This window comes from Anomaloglossus baeobatrachus, chromosome 1, assembly GCF_048569485.1.
Source record: "Anomaloglossus baeobatrachus isolate aAnoBae1 chromosome 1, aAnoBae1.hap1, whole genome shotgun sequence".
NCBI lineage: Eukaryota > Metazoa > Chordata > Amphibia > Anura > Aromobatidae > Anomaloglossus > Anomaloglossus baeobatrachus.
The window spans coordinates 551,538,445-551,560,802 of NC_134353.1; the positions used below are offsets into that span (position 1 = coordinate 551,538,445).

At 47.0% G+C, this 22,358-nt stretch overlaps 1 protein-coding gene across 2 annotated transcripts in view; it reads right to left on the minus strand.

The window, feature by feature from the left end:
* CAAP1 (caspase activity and apoptosis inhibitor 1) overlaps window positions 1-22,358 on the minus strand; it is a 72,048-nt gene that overhangs the window by 43,991 nt on the left and 5,699 nt on the right. For both annotated transcript variants that reach the window (XM_075316795.1, XM_075316801.1), the window contains exons 2-4: window positions 18,623-18,826; window positions 15,253-15,337; window positions 14,383-14,461 (exon numbers count right to left, since the gene is read on the minus strand). In XM_075316795.1, coding sequence (XP_075172910.1) covers window positions 14,383-14,461; window positions 15,253-15,337; window positions 18,623-18,826 — 368 coding nt within the window. The remainder of the gene's footprint in view (window positions 1-14,382; window positions 14,462-15,252; window positions 15,338-18,622; window positions 18,827-22,358) is intronic.

A 22,358-nucleotide genomic window follows, 5' to 3' on the forward strand; every position in this document is an offset into this window, starting at 1 on the left:
TTGTAATGTGACTGTGCACTGCGACCTCAAGATGTAGCAGAGCCGAGATAGTTGTTGGACCTCGTGTGCATTACATACATGTCTTGGGAGTTAATCAATTGGTGAAAGAGGGTGCTTTTAGGTTTTAAATAAATTATTTTTCTGTGTGTTATTTATTTTTACAGACATGGTTAGTAATGGGAAGGGTCTCATAGACCCCTCCCCATGACTAACCTCAGCTAGATGGCAGCTGTGATTTTTTTTGTTTAATGACAGCTGTGAAATCACAGCTGTCATTAAACCCTTATATTACAGCAATTACCACTGTACCAGGGCAAATCAGGATGAGCCTGGTAAAGCGCCGGAATTGGTGCATCTAATAGAATTCCAGGGCAGACGCCGTTTTTTTTTAAATTATTTTTTATTTATTTATATAGTTAAAGCCACATGGGGTCCAGCATATTTTGATACAAAGTCAAGATAACGCAGACAGCTGGCGACTGCAGCCTGAACTTTATCTGTGCTGAAATACGGGAGACCCTACACCATTTTTTCCAATTATTTATTTTTACACTCCACAACTAATCACAGATGCCGGCAGTCTGATTGCAATCAATCACAGACTGTGTCATAGAGGGTGGGTGGGGGAAGCAGTGAATATGCATGAGAGCTAATGAGTGGACCCGGAAGTAGTGTGACAGCCACGCGGGAGACTTGGTAAGTATAACTCTCCTGCTTTGCAGCCCCCATGCCTTACTAGCACCATTTTACGGCACACAAGTTCAGGTACCTATAGAGTTAAATGGGGTTTGGCGTCTGTGCTAATGTACAGGTTCAAGTCCGGGACCAAACTTTTTTTTTTTTTTTAAAGTTCAACTGGAGCCGCCAAGACCAAACATCTGCGGGTTCGCTCATTTCTAGATGTAAGGAAACTGGAACATTGTTTGCTGCTCAAGGCACAATTTGATATAGCCCTTTAAGCAAAAAAAAAAAAAAAAATATACATTTTTCCTCAAGACAACTATTAATTATATACTTCACAAATCTGTCCTTTATGTAAGAGTGGCAAGAAAAAAGCGATTTTTTTTTTTTACACCAGGTCATATGAAGTCCCGTTTGCAGTTTCCAAAAAGCCATGTAGGGGGACACAGCTAGCATGTGGAAGAAGATGCTCCAGTCAGATGAGATCAAAGTAGAACTTTCTGGGCTAAATACAAAACACAATATGTGGCGGAAATCTAACATTACACATCACCCGGAAAACACCATCAACACTAGCAAACATGGTGGTGGCAGCAGCATGTTGTGGGGGTGCTTTGCTTTAACAGGGACCGAGAAGCTGATCAGAGTTGAGGGGAGGATGGAAGGAACAAAATAAAAGGGCAATCCTGGAGGAAAACCTGTTAAAGGCTGCAAAAGATTGAGGTGTAGGTTCACCTTCCAGCAGGACAATGAACCAAAATATACTACCAAAGCTACAATGTAATAATTGGGCATATTCATGTGTGAATGGCCCAGTCACAGTCAAGACCGAAATCCCATTGAGATACTGTGACAAGACTTGAAAATTGCCGTTCACAGGTGCTCTACATCCAATCTCACTGAGCTACAGCTAGTTTGCAAATGGGAAACAATGTCATCCTCAAGATGTGAAAAGCTGGTAGAGTCATTCCCCAAAAGACTTCCAACCCTAACTGCAGCGAAAGGTGGTCCTAAAAAGTATTGAGGCTGAATACAATTTCACGTCACAACTTTTAGATTTATATTTTTAAAATTTAGAAAACTGTATCATTTCCTCGTATACTTGTTGGTATATCACATAAAATCCCACTAAAATACATTTACGTTTGTGGTTATAATGTAAAAAAAATTAGAAAAGTTCACAGGGTCTGAATACTTTTCGAGGTACTGTATATGTGGCGCCCCTGACCTGGTCAGGCACCACTGAGTACTGCACCCATGCTGGGTCAGTACAAAACAGGTAATCCCAAAGGCTGACTAGGGTGTGGACACACAGACACTTAGTAACCAGGAACACACATACACAGCTTAGAGGGGACCCCTGGCGGGGGGGGCGTGGCCCTCGTATCCCAGCTAGTGGTGGGACTGGAGATGGGGAGGTGTGCAGTGGCAGCCAGAGGAGTAGGAGCGGAGGAGCTGCGTCTGGAGGGTAGAGCGGAGGAGCAGGACCCTGTCAGACCCTGCACCGGTAGTGGCTGCTGGCGGGGGAGAATGGCTACCCAGCGGTGCCGCCTGAAAACCACCTAGGGCAGTAGCAAGAGGTGGCTGAGTAAGGGGACTGCCGGTAGACCAAGCCCACACAGGGATATAGGTCCCCAGAGCAGGAACCCATTTACTTGGCCTCCTGAACCTGCTGGTGAGGGTACTGTATGTGCCTCACCAAACCACACAGAACCCGCAGCATCAACAGCAACGAGGGGGCCCATAAGGAGGATCGAGCCTGGAGCCATCTTATCCTTGGTCCACGCTGTCAGCAAACGGGTCAGAAAGGGGAGAACGGCAGTTGCGACTTCCCTGGGTGATCCCGAAGGACTCCAAGTCGGGGTCACCTCAAAACAAGAAGAGCTAGGAAGGCGAGTCAGCAGTCATCCCTACATCAGCCGAAGGGATATCTGGTTCCACCTGGTTCATCATAGCATCGCCCGGGTTGACTCACAGCTACCATCTGAAAGGCAGTAAAAACCCTGAAAAACATTGCTGCCTGTGTGTGAGTTCTTCTGCGACCTGTGGTACTACACACTTACACTGAGCCCTGGGGCCAGCCGCACTCTCGGGAGGCCACAACACCTGACTACATCTACCATCAGCCCCAGGCGCTCCCTGACCGCAAATACCGAGAGTGGCGTCACGATTCCCGTAGAAGTTAAGCTAGGAAACCTTTATAATAAAGCACAAATTAAACTGCCAATCCACACATGCAGTCTACCTACTAGAATGCCCCTGTGGCACCCAATATGTGGGACGGACGATACAAGAGATGCATTCAAGGCTCAATAAACACCGCCACAACATCAAAACGGGTTATACATTACACAGTATCTCAAAACACTACAATATCAAGCACAATAGGGACTATAAGAAAATGACACTCACTATTATAGACTCCATTAACAGTAAAGATACACAAGCATTAACCAAACTTATCAGAAAAGAGAGTTACTGGATCTTCAAATTGGGCACCTTAGCCCCAGAAGGACACAACCTAACATTGGATAATGTCGCTAAATAATAATATGAGGGTTATCCGATATACATTTTCTTGGATTTGAAAGGAATTTATGAAAGGGCCCTTTTTGAAGGTTTTTTAGAGGGATCTCTACGAAGGGATTTTTTCTGAAGGAAAAATTTTTTTGGAGGATCTTTGAACAGGTTTTTTGAGAGAAAAAAAGAAAAAAATGTTTTTGAAAAAGATTCTTTAGAATATAATTTAAAAAAAAAAACACACACATATACACATACATATATATATATATATATATATATATATATATACACACACACACACACACACACACACACACACACGTATGTTGTGTGTATTCATTGTATGTGAGCATCATCCTCCCCATATACACTTTCCCCAAACAACAAAAAATAATTTATATCAACACTGGTATAACAACAACCGATTTAACAAAGGGATGGTAAGGAGGTTATGGGGATTAATTCTAAATATAACAATAATCCAAAAAGGGCTTCCCAATCTTATTATTTGAGTGCTATCATGATTTTCTAAAAAAAATCTTTTAAAATATCATAACTAAAGACATAAGAAATATTCTACACCATAAAGATTTTTATTAAATGTGTCTACAATATCGATCTAATATAACAAGTAATAATTTTTATTCAATTTTTATTCATCTTTTATTCAATTTTTTCTGTATAACACCACAATTTCTTAGCCAATACCGTTTTGACTATGTGTTTATAATATGTATTTATATATATATATATATATATATATATATATATATATATATATATATATATATATATTGGATTTATCATAATACTTTAGTACTCATAGGGTTAAAGGACCCAATGATCTAATTTTATGGCACACCCACAAATTCCACCTGTGGGGTCTTTATTTCACCTATAAATTTAATGTATGTAAATCACTCCTGTTATACCTGAGGAAAGCAACAGAGACTTTGCTGAAACGCGTTGTATAAAACAGGAGTTATCCTTTTTACTACTATTATTAATAAAGCGAATCAACTACAAAGACTGGCAGCCCATTCACTAGCGCTAAACCAGACCGAAATTTAATCCATTATATCCACACTCCCGACAAGGGAATTCGGCTAGAGCTGCTCTGAGGAATAGGACCTGCCAGGCACAACTTGAACCACTCAGCCTGAAGAACGGAGGATCGCACAGGTGCTCCAGGATCTAAGGTGCCGGAGAATCTTAGGAGCCAGTAGTGATACCTAATCCGGATCCATTCAGCGCATTAACGGCAACGTCAGCGGAGACAGCCCCCACTCCGGAAGGATTATCTATCCATCTACCACCGGGGTTGTGCGGGGGCGCACAACCTCTTCAGGTGAGCAAATCCATTTTTACTAATATTATTCCAGCTCACGGGTGCTTCCCATATGCGCTAGCTCTTTCCTTTTCATAGAAGGTAACCTGACCTAACTGCGGCCAGAAGATTCCCATCACGTGGAGTCCCTGAAGACCCTGAGCCGACCTAAAGGTAATGCGGGGCTCCACATATATTGACTATACGCCAGCCTTGTGTGGGAAAGATAGGTGGATAAGGGTGCTGAGACATGAAGGTTTTAAAGGAAACTTGTCACCAGATTTTTGCGTGATGGGTGTCGTTGGTTGCGGCTCCTATCCTTCCTTTCCGCGCTGATCACCATCCTCTTTTGATGATTGATGTAGATGACACCTCTGGATCCATCCATGTCGCAGGGTAAAATTGCAGACATTGCCAGCTCACTTTGCTCTGCCCCACTGCGGTCAGTGCTGAACACGTAGGTGCAAGATTTTGCCTGGCGACGTGGACGGTGCAGGAGTCATCCACATCAATCACTACAAGAGTGGCAATCAGAGGGGAGAGGAGGGACAGTAGCCACAACCAAGGAAGCCCATCGGACCGGATCCAAAGATTTAGATACAGCGCAGGAGAATATAAAAAGGTATTTGTGGTTGTATGGGGGTAATCAAGGGATAACATGCACCTTAATGGAAGGAGCACAGGTGCTGCTTAAGGTGCTAGTTTTAGTTTATACCTCAAAAATCTGATGACAAGTTCCCTTTAATTGTAAGCTATGCATGTTTTGGTTCTGTGACCCCATTCAGATGAGGCCAGGTTTGCTATATGGAGACATTAGTAATAAGGACCATCCATATTTACAGTTGGTACACCTTGACGTGGATAGATGGCTTTTGTGCTTTTTAATAGAAAAAAATATGTAACTAAACTTATGTTTTTAACGTTTACAGGAATAGGGAAGGTCATATATTTATTAATCGAATTAATTGCAGTGTGCTGCCACACCTTGTATGTATAGGTCTTTATATTGGCCACATATAAAATTAATGTACAAGTGCACAAATTTGCTACCGAACATGTGTGGACATATTAAGGGGGGGGGCGGTGGCCCATCCAGGGCTTAGCACCCTTATTAACACATCTTTCCTACACAAGATTTAATTGCGAGCCATGCCTGGTTTTCTTTCACTTTCCCAGTTCTGAAGCGGACAGGTTTGCCACAAGGAGAGCTAGGACATTAGTGACAGGGACTGTCCAAAACTAGGTACACCTTGACGTAGTAGTTGGTTGGCTTTTGTGCACTGATCAAAAAACGCTTACAATTTCTAACATTTACAACAATAGTGGAGTTCATGTATTTCTTAATTGTAGTGTGTGCATGTATTGCATATGTCTATCCCTTAATCTCTTATTCCTGTATAATCCTGATGCTGGACTAATACATGACATAAATATGACCATTTCCAATGAAAGGTCGTTTCTATAGTGGCTTATAGTAAGATTTCCATTGTGTTTATGTCAGACGACCGTAAGATATGAATCTCCTTCCAGTGTTTAGGATGTCGATGCTCTGGGTGAGGTCACTATAAAATCCTTCTAATTTCAGGTCTATGGAAATTTGCATACATCTATTTTATGACTATTGGGCCCTCTATATAATGATATGAAACTAATTGTGGTCACCTGGTGCTAACTAGAGATGATCGAATCCGCCAAAATGGTGGATCCCTGCCGGATTGAAAATAAAATCCGGATCCGCTCCGGATTCCGGTACCCATATAAGTCTATGGGGACCAGATTCTGTAGATTAAAAAAGTTCGTGGAAGGGATACGGGGGTAGGAGCGCGCGCGGTGTACTCACCTAAGGCTGTGTCATGGCAGCAAACTGCTTCCGGATCACGCTTTTCCCTTCCGGAGCCGACAATTCAATATTCATTGTTTTACCCGCCCACTGGCACGTGTAATTGGTTGCAGCTAGATGCGTCCCCATCCTAATTGGCAGCGTGTCACCTGAACGCAACCAATCACAGACGGCAGGACGGCCAGTAGGCAGGGAAAGCAGTGCAAGTGTCTGGGGGTCAGTATGGTGAATGTGCATGTCTTTCAGAAACACATGCACGTTCCTGTCAGAAGTGTGCAGCTGTGCAGATGATGCGCTGTCAGACTCATACAAGTGTGATATGACATCACCCGGCAAAGCCTGCGCTTTCTGAACATGAGCGTGCATGTACCTAGAAACACATGCATGCTCCTGTCAGAAGAGTGTGCGGCTGTGCCAGGGATGCGGCTTTTTTTTTATTATTATTATTTAAATAATTAAAAAAAAAAAAAAAAACGACGTACGGTTTCCCCTAATTTTCATCTCCAGCCAAGATAATGCCGGCTGGGGGCTGGTATTGCCGCATCTATTAGATGTGACAATCCCGATGCAATACCGGCTCTTCTCGATTGCCACTGCTCCAGGGCAATTGGGGTAATAAGGGGTTAATAGCAGCACACAGCTAGTAATGGCACAGGCGTGCCATGATATACCTGCATCACACTAACTTGTAAGTGAATGTAAAGAAACACAGATACAGAGAAAAATCCTTTATTTGGAATAAAGTACAAAACACACACCCTCCTTCACCACTTTATTAACCCCTAACACCCTGCAGGTCCGGCGTAATCCACATGAGGTCCCACACCGCTTGATCTCTGCTACATACAGCCAGCGGCGATAGAGCACGACCGCTGGCTGTGCAAACAATGACTGAGCCAGGATGACTGCACAACAGGCAAATACTGTCACAGGCTGGGGGCGCATGTGCCTGCAACCAGTCACAGATGAGAGGACGGCCGGTGGGCGGGGAAAACATGGAAAGTTGTGTGTATACAATGCACAGTACAGCAAGTGAATGTGCGACACAAAAGCAGTGTGCCGCCATGACACAGTCTCGGTAAGTATGAAAAGCTGTTTTATTTCTGTTTTTCTTAATTTTTCAATTATTTTACCCAGTGCCAGATCCGGATCGTGCACCCAGAATTCCGTATCCAGCATCCGGAAATCTTTGAAACTGCACAGATCCAGAGTTTTAAGGTTCGGATCCGCTCAGCCCTGTGCTCACATGATATAAACGAGTACTGGGAGGTCTGGCGCCGACATCGCTGGAACGGCACGAATGCGGGAGGCGAGTAGAAGCTTTAATTTTTGGTGGGTATTGGGCATTTATGAAAGGATTGTGCAAGTAGTGGACAACACTTAACAAAATGAGGACTGGTCACTGGTAGTAGAGTGGCCAGTCTGTGCTTTATTTTATTCCTGCTGCTACCGAGTATTCCGGTTTTGCCTTTTTACGTCTGCCATACAGCCCTCTATATTTAGGCGAAACTTTATGGTCTTTACCAGGAGGGCAGTGCTCACAGGGTAATAATACAGAGAAGTCTAAAGACACCTCCTAGAGAATCCTGTGAACCTTTTGGTAGAGACTATAAAAATCAGCATTACATATAAAGGCCCGTATAGAGAATATATATATAAAAAAAAGTATTACTTGGGGGCAGCAGAAATTAAAGGGCACAAAGTGCCAGTTTTCATCTGGTGACAGGTCTACTTTAATTCCGTATGTAGATAATGATTATATAAAAACTGAAATGCTGGTAAAACATGAATATACATTTATACAACATCATGGCATCCTTGTGCGATGGCAGCATCCAAAGAGTCCCATTCCACTGAGGTTTTGGTGGAAAAGAAGGGAATTTTGTTTACTTACCGTAAATTCCTTTTCTTCTAGCTCCAATTGGGAGACCCAGACAATTGGGTGTATAGGCTATGCCTCCGGAGGCCGCACAAAGTATTACACTTAAAAGTGTTAAGCCCCTCCCCTTCTGCCTATACACCCCCCGTGCTCCCACGGGCTCCTCAGTTTTGGTGCAAAAGCAAGAAGGAGGAAAAGAATTAAAAACTGGTTTAAAGTAAATTCAATCCGAAGGAATATCGGAGAACTGAAACCATTCAACATGAACAACATGTGTACACAAAAAAACAGGGGCGGGCGCTGGGTCTCCCAATTGGAGCTAGAAGAAAAGGAATTTACGGTAAGTAAACAAAATTCCCTTCTTCTTTGTCGCTCCATTGGGAGACCCAGACAATTGGGACGTCCAAAAGCAGTCCCTGGGTGGGTAAAATAATACCTTGTAAGAGAGCCGTAAAACGGCCTCTTCCTAAAGGTGGGCAACCGCCGCCTGAAGGACTCGTCTACCTAGGCTGGCATCCGCCGAAGCATAGGTATGCACCTGATAGTGTTTCGTGAAAGTGTGCAGGCTCGACCAGGTAGCCGCCTGACACACCTGCTGAGCCGTAGCCTGGTGCCTCAAAGCCCAGGACGCGCCCACGGCTCTGGTAGAATGGGCCTTCAGCCCTGAGGGAACTGGAAGCCCAGCCGAACGGTAGGCTTCGAGAATTGGCTCCTTGATCCACCGAGCCAAGGTTGATTTGGAAGCCTGTGACCCTTTACGCTGGCCAGCGACAAGCACAAAGAGTGCATCCGAGCGGCGCAGGGGTGCCGTACGAGAAATGTAGAGTCTGAGTGCTCTCACCAGATCTAACAAGTGCAAATCCTTTTCACATTGGTGAACTGGATGAGGACAAAAAGAAGGTAAGGAGATATCCTGATTGAGATGAAAGGGGGATACCACCTTAGGGAGAAATTCCGGAACCGGACGCAGAACCACCTTGTCCTGGTGAAAAACCAGGAAAGGGGCTTTGCATGACAGCGCTGCTAGCTCAGACACTCTCCGAAGTGAAGTGACTGCTACTAGAAAAACCACTTTCTGCGAAAGGCGTGAGAGAGAAATATCTCTCATTGGCTCGAATGGTGGTTTCTGAAGAACCAGCAGCACCCTGTTCAGATCCCAGGGTTCTAACGGCCGCTTGTAAGGAGGAACGATGTGACAAACCCCCTGCAGGAACATGCGTACCTGTGGAAGTCTGGCTAGGCGCTTCTGGAAAAACACAGAGAGCGCTGAGACTTGTCCCTTAAGGGAGCCGAGCGACAAACCCTTTTCCAGTCCAGATTGAAGGAAGGACAGAAAAGTGGGCAAGGCAAAAGGCCAGGGAGAAAAACCCTGAGCAGAGCACCACGACAGGAAAATTTTCCACGTCCTGTGGTAGATCTTGGCGGACGTTGGTTTCCTAGCCTGTCTCATAGTGGCAATGACGTCTTGAGATAAGCCTGAAGACGCTAGGATCCAGGACTCAATGGCCACACAGTCAGGTTGAGGGCCGCAGAATTCAGATGGAAAAACGGCCCTTGAGATAGCAAGTCTGGTCGGTCTGGTAGTGCCCACGGTTGGCCGACCGTGAGATGCCACAGATCCGGGTACCACGACCTCCTCGGCCAGTCTGGAGCGACGAGGATGACGCGGCGGCAGTCGGCCCTGATCTTGCGTAACACTCTGGGCAACAGTGCCAGCGGAGGAAACACATAAGGGAGCTGAAACTGCGACCAATCCTGAACTAAGGCGTCTGCCGCCAGAGCTCTGGGATCTTGAGACCGTGCCATGAACACCGGTACCTTGTTGTTGTGCCGGGACGCCATGAGGTCGACGTCCGGCACCCCCCAGCGGCAACAGATCTCCTGAAACACGTCCGGGTGAAGGGACCATTCCCCTGCGTCCATGCCCTGGCGACTGAGATAGTCTGCTTCCCAGTTTTCCACGCCTGGAATGTGAACTGCAGAGATGGTGGAGGCCGTGGCTTCCACCCACATCAAAATCCGCCGGACTTCCTGGAAGGCTTGCCGACTGCGTGTGCCGCCTTGGTGATTGATGTATGCCACCGCTGTGGAATTGTCCGACTGAATTCTGATCTGCTTGCCTTCCAGCCACTGCTGGAACGCCTTCAGGGCAAGATACACTGCCCGTATTTCCAGCACATTGATCTGAAGCGAGGACTCTTGCTGGGTCCACGTACCCGGAGCCCTGTGGTGGAGAAAAACCGCTCCCCACCCTGACAGACTCGCGTCCGTCGTGACCACCTCCCAAGATGGGGGTAGGAAGGATTTCCCCTTCGATAATGAAGTGGGAAGAAGCCACCACCGAAGGGAAGCTTTGGTCGCCTGAGAGAGGGAGACGTTCCTGTCGAGGGACGTCGGCTTCCTGTCCCATTTGCGTAGGATGTCCCATTGAAGTGGACGCAGGTGAAACTGCGCGAACGGAACTGCCTCCATTGCTGCCACCATCTTCCCCAGGAAGTGCATGAGGCGCCTCAAGGGGTGTGACTGGCCTTGAAGGAGAGATTGTACCCCTGTCTGTAGTGACCGCTGCTTGATCAGTGGAAGCCTCACTATCGCTGAAAGGGTATGAAACTCCATGCCAAGATATGTCAGCGATTGGGCCGGTGTCAGATTTGACTTTGGAAAATTGATGATCCACCCGAAACTCTGGAGAGTCTCCAGGGTAGCGTCGAGGCTGTGTTGGCATGCCTCTAGAGAGGGTGCCTTGATCAACAGATCGTCCAAGTACGGGATCACCGAGTGACCCTGAGAGTGGAGGACCGCTACTACAGTAGCCATCACCTTGGTGAAAACCCGTGGGGCTGTTGCTAGGCCGAACGGCAGTGCCACGAACTGCAGGTGTTCGTTTTCTATGGCGAAGCGCAAGAAGCGCTGGTGCTCTGGAGCAATCGGTACGTGGAGATATGCATCCTTGATATCTATCGATGCAAGGAAATCTCCTTGGGACATTGAGGCGATGACGGAGCGGAGGGATTCCATCCGGAACCGCCTGGTCTTTACGTGTTTGTTGAGAAGTTTCAGGTCCAGGACAGGACGGAAAGACCCGTCCTTCTTTGGGACCACAAACAAGTTGGAGTAAAAACCGTGACCCTGTTGCTGAATAGGAACAGGGACCACCACTCCTTCTGCCTTCAGAGTGCCCAGCGCCTGCAGAAGAGCCTCGGCTCGCTCGGGAGGCGGGGATGACCTGAAGAATCGAGTCGGGGGACGAGAGGTGAACTCTATCTTGTAACCGTGAGACAGAATGTCTCTCACCCAACGGTCTTTTACCCGTGGCAGCCAGGTGCCGCAAAAGCGGGAGAGCCTGCCACCGACCGAAGATGCGGAGTGGGGAGGCCGAAAGTCATGAGGAAGCCGCTTTGGTAGCGGCACCTCCGGTGGCCTTTTTAGGACGTGACTTAGACCGCCATGCATCAGAGTTCCTTTGATCTTTCTGAGGCCTTGTGGACGAGGAGAATTGGGACCTGCCCGCGCCCCGAAAGGACCGAAAACTCGACTGCCCCCTCCTCTGTTGGGGTATTTTCGGTTTGGGCTGGGGTAAGGATGTATCCTTTCCCTTGGATTGTTTGATGATTTCATCCAAACGCTCGCCAAACAATCGGTTGGCAGAAATTGGCAAACTGGTTAAGCGCTTTTTGGAAACAGAATCTGCCTTCCATTCCCGTAGCCACAAGGCCCTGCGGAGTACCACCGAATTGGCGGCTGCAACCGCCGTACGGCTCGCAGAGTCCAGAACAGCATTAATAGCGTAAGACGCAAATGCCGAAGTCTGTGTGGTTATGGACGCCACCTGTGGCGCGGACGTGCGTGTGGCTGCGTCGATTTGCGCTTGACCTGCTGAGATAGCTTGCAGCGCCCATACGGCTGCGAATGCTGGGGCAAAAGAAGCGCCGATAGCTTCATAGATGGATTTCAACCAGAGCTCCATCTGCCTGTCAGTGGCATCTTTGAGTGAAGCCCCGTCTTCCACTGCAAGTATGGATCTAGCTGCCAGTCTGGAGATTGGAGGATCCACTTTGGGACACTGAGCCCAACTTTTGACCACGTCAGGGGGAAAGGGATAACGTGTATCCTTAAGGCGCTTAGAAAAACGCTTATCTGGACAAGCATGGTGATTCTGGACTGCCTCTCTGAAATCAGAGTGGTCCAGAAACATACTCGGTGTACGCTTGGGAAACCTGAAACGGAATTTCTCCTGCTGTGAAGCTGACTCCTCCACCGGAGGAGCTGAGGGAGAAATATCCAACATACGATTGATGGACGCAATAAGGTCGTTCACTATGGCGTCCCCGTCCGGAGTATCAAGATTGACAGCGGCCTCAGGATCAGAATCCTGATCAGCTGTGTCCGCATCATCAACTAGAGATTCCCCCCGCTGAGACCCTGAACAATATGAGGATGTCAAGGGAATTGTCAAGCGAGCTCGCTTAGTCGGTCTGGGGCCGGGGTCTGTGTCAGAACCCTCAGCCTGGGATCCATGAGACACCCCAGGAGGACATTGTTGGTCCAACTGAGGTGGGCCAGGGGACAAAGATTCAACAGAGTCCCTGTGCTGAGATACCGGCCTGGACTGCAAGGCTTCTAGTATCTTAGCCATAGTCTCAGAGAGTTTTGCAAACTCTGTCCCCGTCACCTGAACAGTGTCAGCAGGTGGCTCCCCCTGGGCCCCCCTTAGCAGAGGCTCTAGCTGAGTAAGTGCCACAGGGGCCGAACAGTACACAATGAGGGTCAGTGGAACCTGCAGGTAGCGGGGTCATACATGCGGCGCAGGCAGCATAATAAGCCTGTGTTTTGGCACCCCTGCCTTTCGTGGGCGCCATGCTATTATCTTCCCTGAGTAACACAATAGGGTATATAGCCAGAAATCAACTGTGCACCATACAGTGTAAAATATGTATACCATAAACATATAATGTTACACTACTGCACAATGGGGCTAGCACCACAGGTGCTGCTTACCACCCGCTTAAAGCGGTTGTGAGGCCACCAGAGTCCCTGCCTCAGTCTCCCAGACTTTGTCCCCCTCTGTAGCGTCCAAGGAGCTGACAGGAATGGCTGCCGGCGTCCTGAGGAGAGGTGGGAGCCGTGGGCGTGGCTCAGAAAGAGCGGGAGCTGGTGCCTGCACTGTGCACAGTGAGGGGAGTGGAGTATGCAAAGCATGCTCCAGCCCTCAGTGCTGCTCGTTCTGTGCAGCGTCCCGCCCTTCCCCTGCCTGTCAGGGCTGTGGGCGGGAGGAAAGGAAACTAGGCCGCAAAAAGCCGGGGACTCTAGTAATAAACGCGGCCGCCGTAAAAGCGCGGCCGGCGCGAAAGTCCCCGGCGCACTACAAGTCCCAGCCGCGCCGCAGTGTTTCCCTGGCAGCGGCGGTTAGTGCGGCAGTCCCTATACATAAACACACTCAGCAGCGCTGAGTGTGTAATGGCACATATTAACCCGGTCAGCGCCGCGGTCCCCGGTGCACTAGCACACCCAGCAATGCTGGAGTGTTGCTGTGCGCGGTCCCCACGGGGACACAGAGTACCTCCAAGTAGCAGGGCCATGTCCCTGAACGATACCCGGCTCCTATCCAGCAGTCTCCCAGGAGTTGTGGATGAAGCACGGTCTCAGTGCCTGGAGACCGATAGGATCCCACTTCACCAGAGCCCTGAGGGGGATGGGGAAGGAAAGCAGCATGTGGGCTCCAGCCTCCGTACCCGCAATGGATACCTCAACCTTAACTACACCGCCGACAAGAGTGGGGTGAGAAGGGAGCATGCTGGGGGCCCTATATGGGCCCACTTTTCTTCCATCCGATATAGTCAGCAGCTGCTGCTGACCAATCTGTGGAGCTGTGCGTGCGTGTCTGACCTCCTTCGCACAAAGCAAAAAACTGAGGAGCCCGTGGGAGCACGGGGGGTGTATAGGCAGAAGGGGAGGGGCTTAACACTTTTAAGTGTAATACTTTGTGCGGCCTCCGGAGGCATAGCCTATACACCCAATTGTCTGGGTCTCCCAATGGAGCGACAAAGAAAACAACAGAAGCTGAGGCTGTGCGGATGTGAACAGCCTTACATTTTGTAACACGATCTCTGAATACATCCAGAAACTACTTACTGACTGCTGAGTCCCGCTTTGGATTTTGCTACATGTCCTTCATTTTCTTCCTCTGTGTTAGAATCTATCCCATGATCTCCTGGACAAAGTGGGAAAAAGAGATTGGGAGAACTTATTTCACACATTATCAATAATCATATCCGTTTTCTTCATCAGGACAAAAAGCAGATATTCTTCCTTTTGCTTTTTGTCCCGATGAAGACGACGGATATGTCTTTGAAACGCGTTGACCTGCAGAAATAAAGAAAAAGGATTTCATCATATATCCTTGGATTCCTGTGGTTTCTAGCGCAGCGTTAAACCCGGATCTCTCTTTTTTAGCATATTGCTTTATTTGAATGGGACTGAGCTGCCCTTAGCGGTCACATCAGCACTAAAAGTGCAGAGCAGTGCCGATTAATCAGTGACGGTGAAGTAATATTTGCTGATCGCCATCAATCTGACAATGGATGGCCTATGTAATGAACAGCTCACCAGTTTTGTAGTCCTGAATACCCCAGGGGTGAAGGTAAAACTTGTCATTTATAATGTAAAACTTGGCATTTGTGTTCTATTTAAATTAAATGATATATTTCAGGTGTCATTTACTGAATATCTCTGACATTTCTGGAACTCAGCTGTGCTTTGGTGATGCCTTGGGTTCCTTATAGTGATTGTTCCTTTGGGGCTTCCTGCTGTTGAGCTATTTTCAGGGTGCACATTTAATTGGTGCCTTATGCCCTTAGGGATCCTAACCCTCGTTTAGCGGAGAAGACAATGCACAATTAAGCAGCATGCACTCTTCTTTTAACTAGAAGCAGCAGTCTCAGAAGGTGGGGAAAAGCTATATAAACCATCACTACAAGACAATATATCACGTGCTTGCCTTACCCTGAAGGATCCGCAACAAATTTTCATCAGTATCCATTTCCACCTGCTCAAGACAAAGTTGTTTGATCTCATCGAGAGATAAGTCCTACAATATCAATTACAAAATAAATACATTTTGCAGATGTAGAACATACAGAGAGCACAAAGTTCAAGTAACTATAGCTTGATGTATATTAAATGGGTTGTCCAGTACTGGAGAACTGCTGCTTAATCATTTCAGGAACCCATAAAAAATGTATACTGCACTCCAGCAGCAGCGCCGTTCCAGTGATGATGGCACCGCTGCTCTCAGCTGATGACATGACATTGCATGGGTCTGGTGAAAACAATCAATATGCAGGCACTGATCGGCTACAGCCTATTCTATTTTGTAAGTGCGGGTGTCCACTCAGAGGGCACTAATCAGCTGCAGTGGTCATGTGACGACAACGTCACGGCACCCACTACGAACAGCAACGCAACATTGCTGGATTTGTGCCGCTAAGGAACTGAGAATACATTGATTTTATTTTCTATGGCAAACTGAATTTATTAATCAGGGACTGTTCAGTTTTGAACAACCTCATTAAAGTAAACCCATATTATACACTGTATATGAAAATCCATTAATAGGGGTTCTGCATTACTGTGAGGCAGTCATAACCTAAAAGGACCTACTAAATCCCCTACTAGAGTCTCCCTCTTCTGACAGGGGGCTTCTGGTGTCTAACATAAGCATTTGGTGAAGGCCTACTGGTGACAGTGGACACCTAATGCGCCCTGCCAGCCCATAATTCCAGATTGTTCTAAATGCCATTTTTTGAGGGGCCACAGTTAACAAATGTTCACTCTTGATCACTGCCTGGATAAACATGCCAAGTGATCAAAAGGATGTTATGCTGGCATAATCACTTGTGTAGGCAGGGGAGAGCTGCTGACAATAAGGCAGACTGTATGGGGACGACTGATGTCATGGACCCCTCATGATCATTACATGAGAATGGAAACAAGCACAGGTTGAACTGCTGCATTGTCAAATGACACTTGTTAGAAGCATTATATCTGCCTGTGTGAAAACAAGCTTGAGTATCCATCTCCATTACTATGTCTGTGTGTCTGCCTCCAATAGGCATATATATGCCAGAAAATGGTGCGAGACACAGTACATGGTGACTCAGTCCACAACATCATAGTCAGTGGCTCCGTCAGTGCAATAGTCCGAAACCGGTTTTGAGGGGGGTATGGATGGAAATCCCGACCGGACCACTGAATGGGGAGAGGAAATGCAGTGTGAAAGTCGCCTTACACATCTAAATTACCGTATCACTCCAGAGATCTGGCTGGTCAGACACACCGGAGCATCCCCTATGCTGAAGGAAAGTACAGTACAGTGTAACCTCGCTTAACGAGTAACCCACTTAACGAGAATTTCGCTTAACAAGCAAAGCTTTCTGTAAATTTGTAACTCGGTTTACGAGAAAGCTTTGCTGTACGAGCAAAATACCCCGCGCACACTTCCGGTTCCATACATCCACCGCGCTCTGACCCGCTCTTGCAGTCCACACAAACACACACAAGCACGCACAAACGCACACACATACAGTATTATGCTCACCTTACCTTCCGTTCCATCGCCGGCCTCATGGTTCTTGTACTCCGCCGGTACATCGCGACGAGGCAGGAATCCTCACGGCGAACTACAAGATCCAAGAGGCCGGCGATGGAACGGAAGGTAAGGTAAGGTGAGCATATGTGTACCTTCCGTTCCATCGCCGGCCTCCTGGGTCCTGTAGTTCGCAGCTCCAGGATGTGTATCGGCAACCATAGCGACGAGGCAGGAACTTCAGCTGTCAGACGCTACTCAAAGACAGCGCGCTGACCAATCAGAGGCAAGCGGCTCCTGCCTTTGACGTCAGCACTCTGGCAGTGGAAGTTCCTTCCTCGTCGCGATGGTTACCAGATACACAGCCCGTACTAGTGAACAGCAAGTCCCAGGATACCGGCGATGGAACGGAAGGTAAGGTGTGCATAATATGTGTGCGTGTTTGTGCATGTGTGGAATGGCACAATAGGGGACCAGGATGGGACATTTAACAAGTTGTGGAAAGAATTATCTGCATTTCCTATGGGAAATCTTGCTTTGCTGAACGAGTAACTTGGTTAACAAGCACACTCCCAGAACGAATTGTTCTCGTTAACCAAGGTTCCACTGTATGTACCACACATGCATGCACGTTGTCCACACCCAAATAAATTGCAAGCACCACCACTACTGGTGTCCCATGGAACTATCACCACCTAGATAATGTCGCTGGTAAACTGCTTTGTTTATTTTTTCTTTTGGTTTAATAGCGGTTTCTGTGTAGGATTAATAATATTGTAATTTTATAGCATGGGTTGTTATGTGAGCAGTATTTAGCTCCAAACAAAGTAGTACTTTAAAAGGGGCTATGCAGCAAATTTCTGCAACTTGCCGAATCCTCACAGTGTGTAATATACACAGTAAGACACACGGCATGAAAATCGGAGCGAGTGCAATGAGATATACATAATTACTTACCGGTAATGTGTTTTTTCTGAACCCATGACGGCACCACAAATGTAAGGGTGCCGTCATGGGTGCTGGAAAAATACGTAATTACTTACCGGTAATGTGTTTTTTCTAAACCCATGACGGCACCCTTACATTCGTGGTGCCGTCATGGGTGCTGGAAAAAAAACATTGCATTCCCCTCGGACCAATATTAGCCTATGTGCCAGCACCCATGAGCGATTATTTTCTCAGCCCTAATTGGACTGAGAAAACAAATTGCAGCATGCTGCGACTGGAATGCGCAAGAAAAAAAAAAAACGCACAGCACTCGCAGTACACCGGTGTACCACGAGTGCAGGGCAAGAATGGCAATAGCCGGCAGCAGAGGAGAGGGAGATAAATCCCTCCCTCACCTCCTCAGAGCCAGCTTGCCCCTCCTGAGTGCCAGCCCGCCCCTCGCAGCTGAGGTCTGATCGCACAGTCGGACCTCAGTCGCAGTGACACTCGCATGACACTCGACTCTGCTGTGCTGCCAGTGTGAGCCGAGTGTCATGCGACGATCGCAGTAGTCCCCGTGTGGACCCAGCCTAGGATTTGGCTCTGCTTGCTGGTTCGCCAGGACATCTTATGACCACGGTCCCATGCTGACTGACTTATCTGCTTCAATAGAACATTGAGAGAAGCTGATAGAAAGTTAATTGACATAAGACAGCTGAAGCAGAGATGAATGCTAACGTTTCACTGAGTCCTAACTCCTGCTATTAGCAAGTGGACCTGTCAGCAGACAATTGTAGGAGCTGATAACATCCCATCCTGGACCTATAAATGGTGGCATATTCCCAGTAGTATATTCCATACCTTCAGCATATCTGGGAGCATTTTCTTTAGTTTCTTATCCCCAAGGACTCGGAAGCAGTGTTCAAGCATCTCCTTCCGGTCAGCAATGTAAAAGCTTATAGGCTTCAGTGGCACGCTCAGGTCCAGGCCTCCCTCTTCTATATCACTCAGCTCTTCAACATCTTCTTCCTTTGTTACAGTGAACGGAGCAGACAGTTCTGGATCCTGAGAAAGATAAATAATAAAGGTCCATCATAATGTATGACTACCTACATCTAGAGAGACTGTCAACGCTGTAGGTCAGAGAAGAAGAAATCGAAAAACTGAGAAATAACTGCATCCCCTTCTTTAAGTGTCTGGTAGATGTCTAGCTGCTTAACTATGTTGTGTTACATGGAGATTACTTAATACAACGCTGTACTCGATTCTCAGAACCGGTAGTCATTATTTGCCATGGCGCTAATAGAAGGAAGACACTTTTTTACCTTCATGGGAGAAGTCCATTATGAACCACCAGAAAAGGCTCTAAAAAGTTACTCATGGAATATATCTGGAAGGAAAACCTAAACTTTACAAGACCAGGACAGGTGACAACCTGGGCTGACCGTGCCGTTCCATAAAACGCTATATTTGAACCTATGCTTAAATAATGTAATACTAAAATGAGGATGAAAGCAAAGCTTAAAATATAACGACTCCAACATTACACTGGGAACTTTCTATAGCTCTTTATAGAGAAGAAGCCGGACTGGAAAAGAATGGATGTCTTTAAAAACGGGGCCGATAAGAATCTTGGAAATTTTGAGGACAGAGAAGAAACATTCATCTTTCAGTATGTATGGCTAAGGGTATGCGTATAATAAATCGCTCCAATATTCATCCAGAAAAGTTGGATGAGTGAAATCCATTTTGTATTCCATATGCGAGTGTGATTTTTTTCTCATCTAGCATCCCTATGACACACTTTACAGTACCTAATATTCTACAATCATTTACAGGACCATTTGCAGTATTCAGTACTGCAGAATGGTTATGTATCCATCAAAAAGGATGGCATATGGATGATCAGTGTGCTGTCCGTTTTCTTTGTCGCACCCATACAGCCTTGCATTGGCAAGTCTCAGCCGGTTTAAGCGCCCATACTCAGCATGCTGTGATTTTTTTCCTTAGGCAGAATACAGGGCTTCCTCATTGAATAACATTGGTCTGAGGACAATAAGATTTTCTATCGGATTGCTCTCATATTTATACGCGAGTGTGAGCAAACCCTTACACAAGTTTCCCCTGATCCACAAAACAGGTGAAAAGTATCTGATCCCTGGAGGTCCGATCACTATAACACCCACCAGATGAGGCGTTTCACCCCGGAAGATATGGTTTCCTCAGGGGTGTGTCTCATCTGGTGACCAGGATGTCCCAAGGTACTATTGGGAGGGGGCATGGCTTGCTGCTATTTGACGTTCTAGATTTTATCACAGCTTGTATCCTACAATCACATCCACTTAACTTAGTCATTATTATTATTATTATTATTATTATAGCACCATTTATTCCATGGCGCTTTACAAGTGAAAGAGGGTATACGTACAACAATCATTAACAGTACAAAACAGACTGGTATAGGAGAGTGGACCCTGCCCGCGAGGGCTCAGTCTACAGGGAATGGGTGATGGTACAATAGGTGAGGACAGAGCTGCTTGCGCAGTGGTCTACTGGACTGAGGGCTATTGTAGGTTGTAGGCTTGTTGGAAGAGGTGGGTCTTGAGGTTCCTCTTGAAGCTTTCCACGATAGGGGAGAGTTTGATGTGCTGAGGTAGAGCGTTCCAGGGTATGGGGGACGCACGGGAGAAATATTGTATGTGATTGTGGGAAGAAGAGATAAGAGAAGAGCAGAGGAGGAGATCTTGTGAGGATCTGAGGTTGCGTGCAGGTAGGTACCGGGAGACTAGGTCACAGATGTAGGGAGGAGACAGGTTGTGCATGGCTTTGTAAGTCATTGTTAATGTTTTGAACTGGAGTCGTTGGGTGATGGGAAGCCAGTGAAGGGATTGGCAGAGTGGCGAGGCTGGGGAGTAGCGAGGGGAGAGGTGGATTAAGCGGGTCGCAGAGTTTAGGATAGATTGGAGGGGTGCAAGAGTGTTGGAAGGGAGGCCAGAGAGCAGGAGGTTGCAGTAGTCGAGGCGGGAGATGGTGAGGGCATGCACTAATGTTTTTGCTGATTCTTGGTTAAGGAAAGCACGGATCCGGGAGATATTTTTGAGTTGTAAACGGCATGAGTTGAAGAGGGCTTGGATGTGTGGCTTAAAGGATAGAGCAGAGTCGAGGGTCATGTGACATGTATGAAGGTTTCTTACACAAAAATCTATATTATTTAACAGGAATTGCAAATTACCATCTATGATATGTGCATTTATTGTTATGCACTTTACTATTACTATGGTCCTCTGGTGGAAACAGACAGAAAAGGATCCCTGTACAAACATTGGGCCCTTGGGCCCTTTTCAGTCCAATAATCTCAGAAAAATGAAAAATTCCACCTGCTTTGTGGTACAAATGAGCCCCCGTGCGACTCCACCAATTGCCCCACGCTACAGTCGCCTAAGTGAGACAGTCTACTGTGTCTCAAGATTTCCCCTCTCCTTTTGCTAATTTGCTCTTTATCGCCTCATTATATACAGAGCTGCAATAACTGTACTATATGTTTAAATATTCAATAAACGTATACAGTTAAATCTGAATATGTGCTACAAACTCTTGGATTTCTCTACAGGTTTATATACTCGGGTATAAGATAGCAGTAACTTATCTATTATTTGGTTGTGATGATCTATTCCTGCTATCCGCTACGGATTCACTATACTGAGCAATGTACACAAGTGTGAACAACGTCTAACATATTTTGTATCATACTCCCCCACCATTACAATATCACTTGCGGTCAGTGAATGGATTTCATTTTCTATACATCTATTAGCTGCATATCTGTCTTAATCGCAATGACACGGTGCTCTGAGGACCAGTACACACAGAGCACAGCCATGGATTTCCAGGAATTACTGCATGGTGCTCTGAGGACCAGTACACACAGAGCACAGCCATGGATTTCCCAGGAATGAGGGTACGGTGCTCTGAGGACCAGTACACACAGGGCACGGCCATGGATTTCCAGGAATGAGGGCACGGTGCTCTGAGGACCAGTACACAGGGCACGGCCATGGATTTCCAGGAATTACTGCATGGTGCTCTGAGGACCAGTACACACAGAGCATGGCCATGGATTTCCAGGAATTACTGCATGGTGCTCTGAGGACCAGTACATACAGGGCACGGCCATGGATTTCCCAGGAATGAGGGCACGGTGCTCTGAGGACCAGTACACACAGGGCACGGCCATGGATTTCCCAGGAATGAGTGTACGGTGCTCTGAGGACCAGTACACACAGAGCACAGCCATGGATTTCCCAGGAATGAGGGCATGGTGCTCTGAGGACCAATACACACAGAGCACAGCCATGGATTTCCCAGGAATGAGTGTACGGTGCTCTGAGGACCAGTACACACAGAGCACAGCCATGGATTTCCCAGGAATGAGGGCACGGTGCTCTGAGGACCAGTACACACAGAGCACGGCCATGGATTTCCAGGAATTACTGCATGGTGCTCTGAGGACCAGTACACACAGGGCACGGCCATGGATTTCCCAGGAATGAGGGCACGGTGCTCTGAGGACCAGTACACACAGGGCACGGCCATGGAT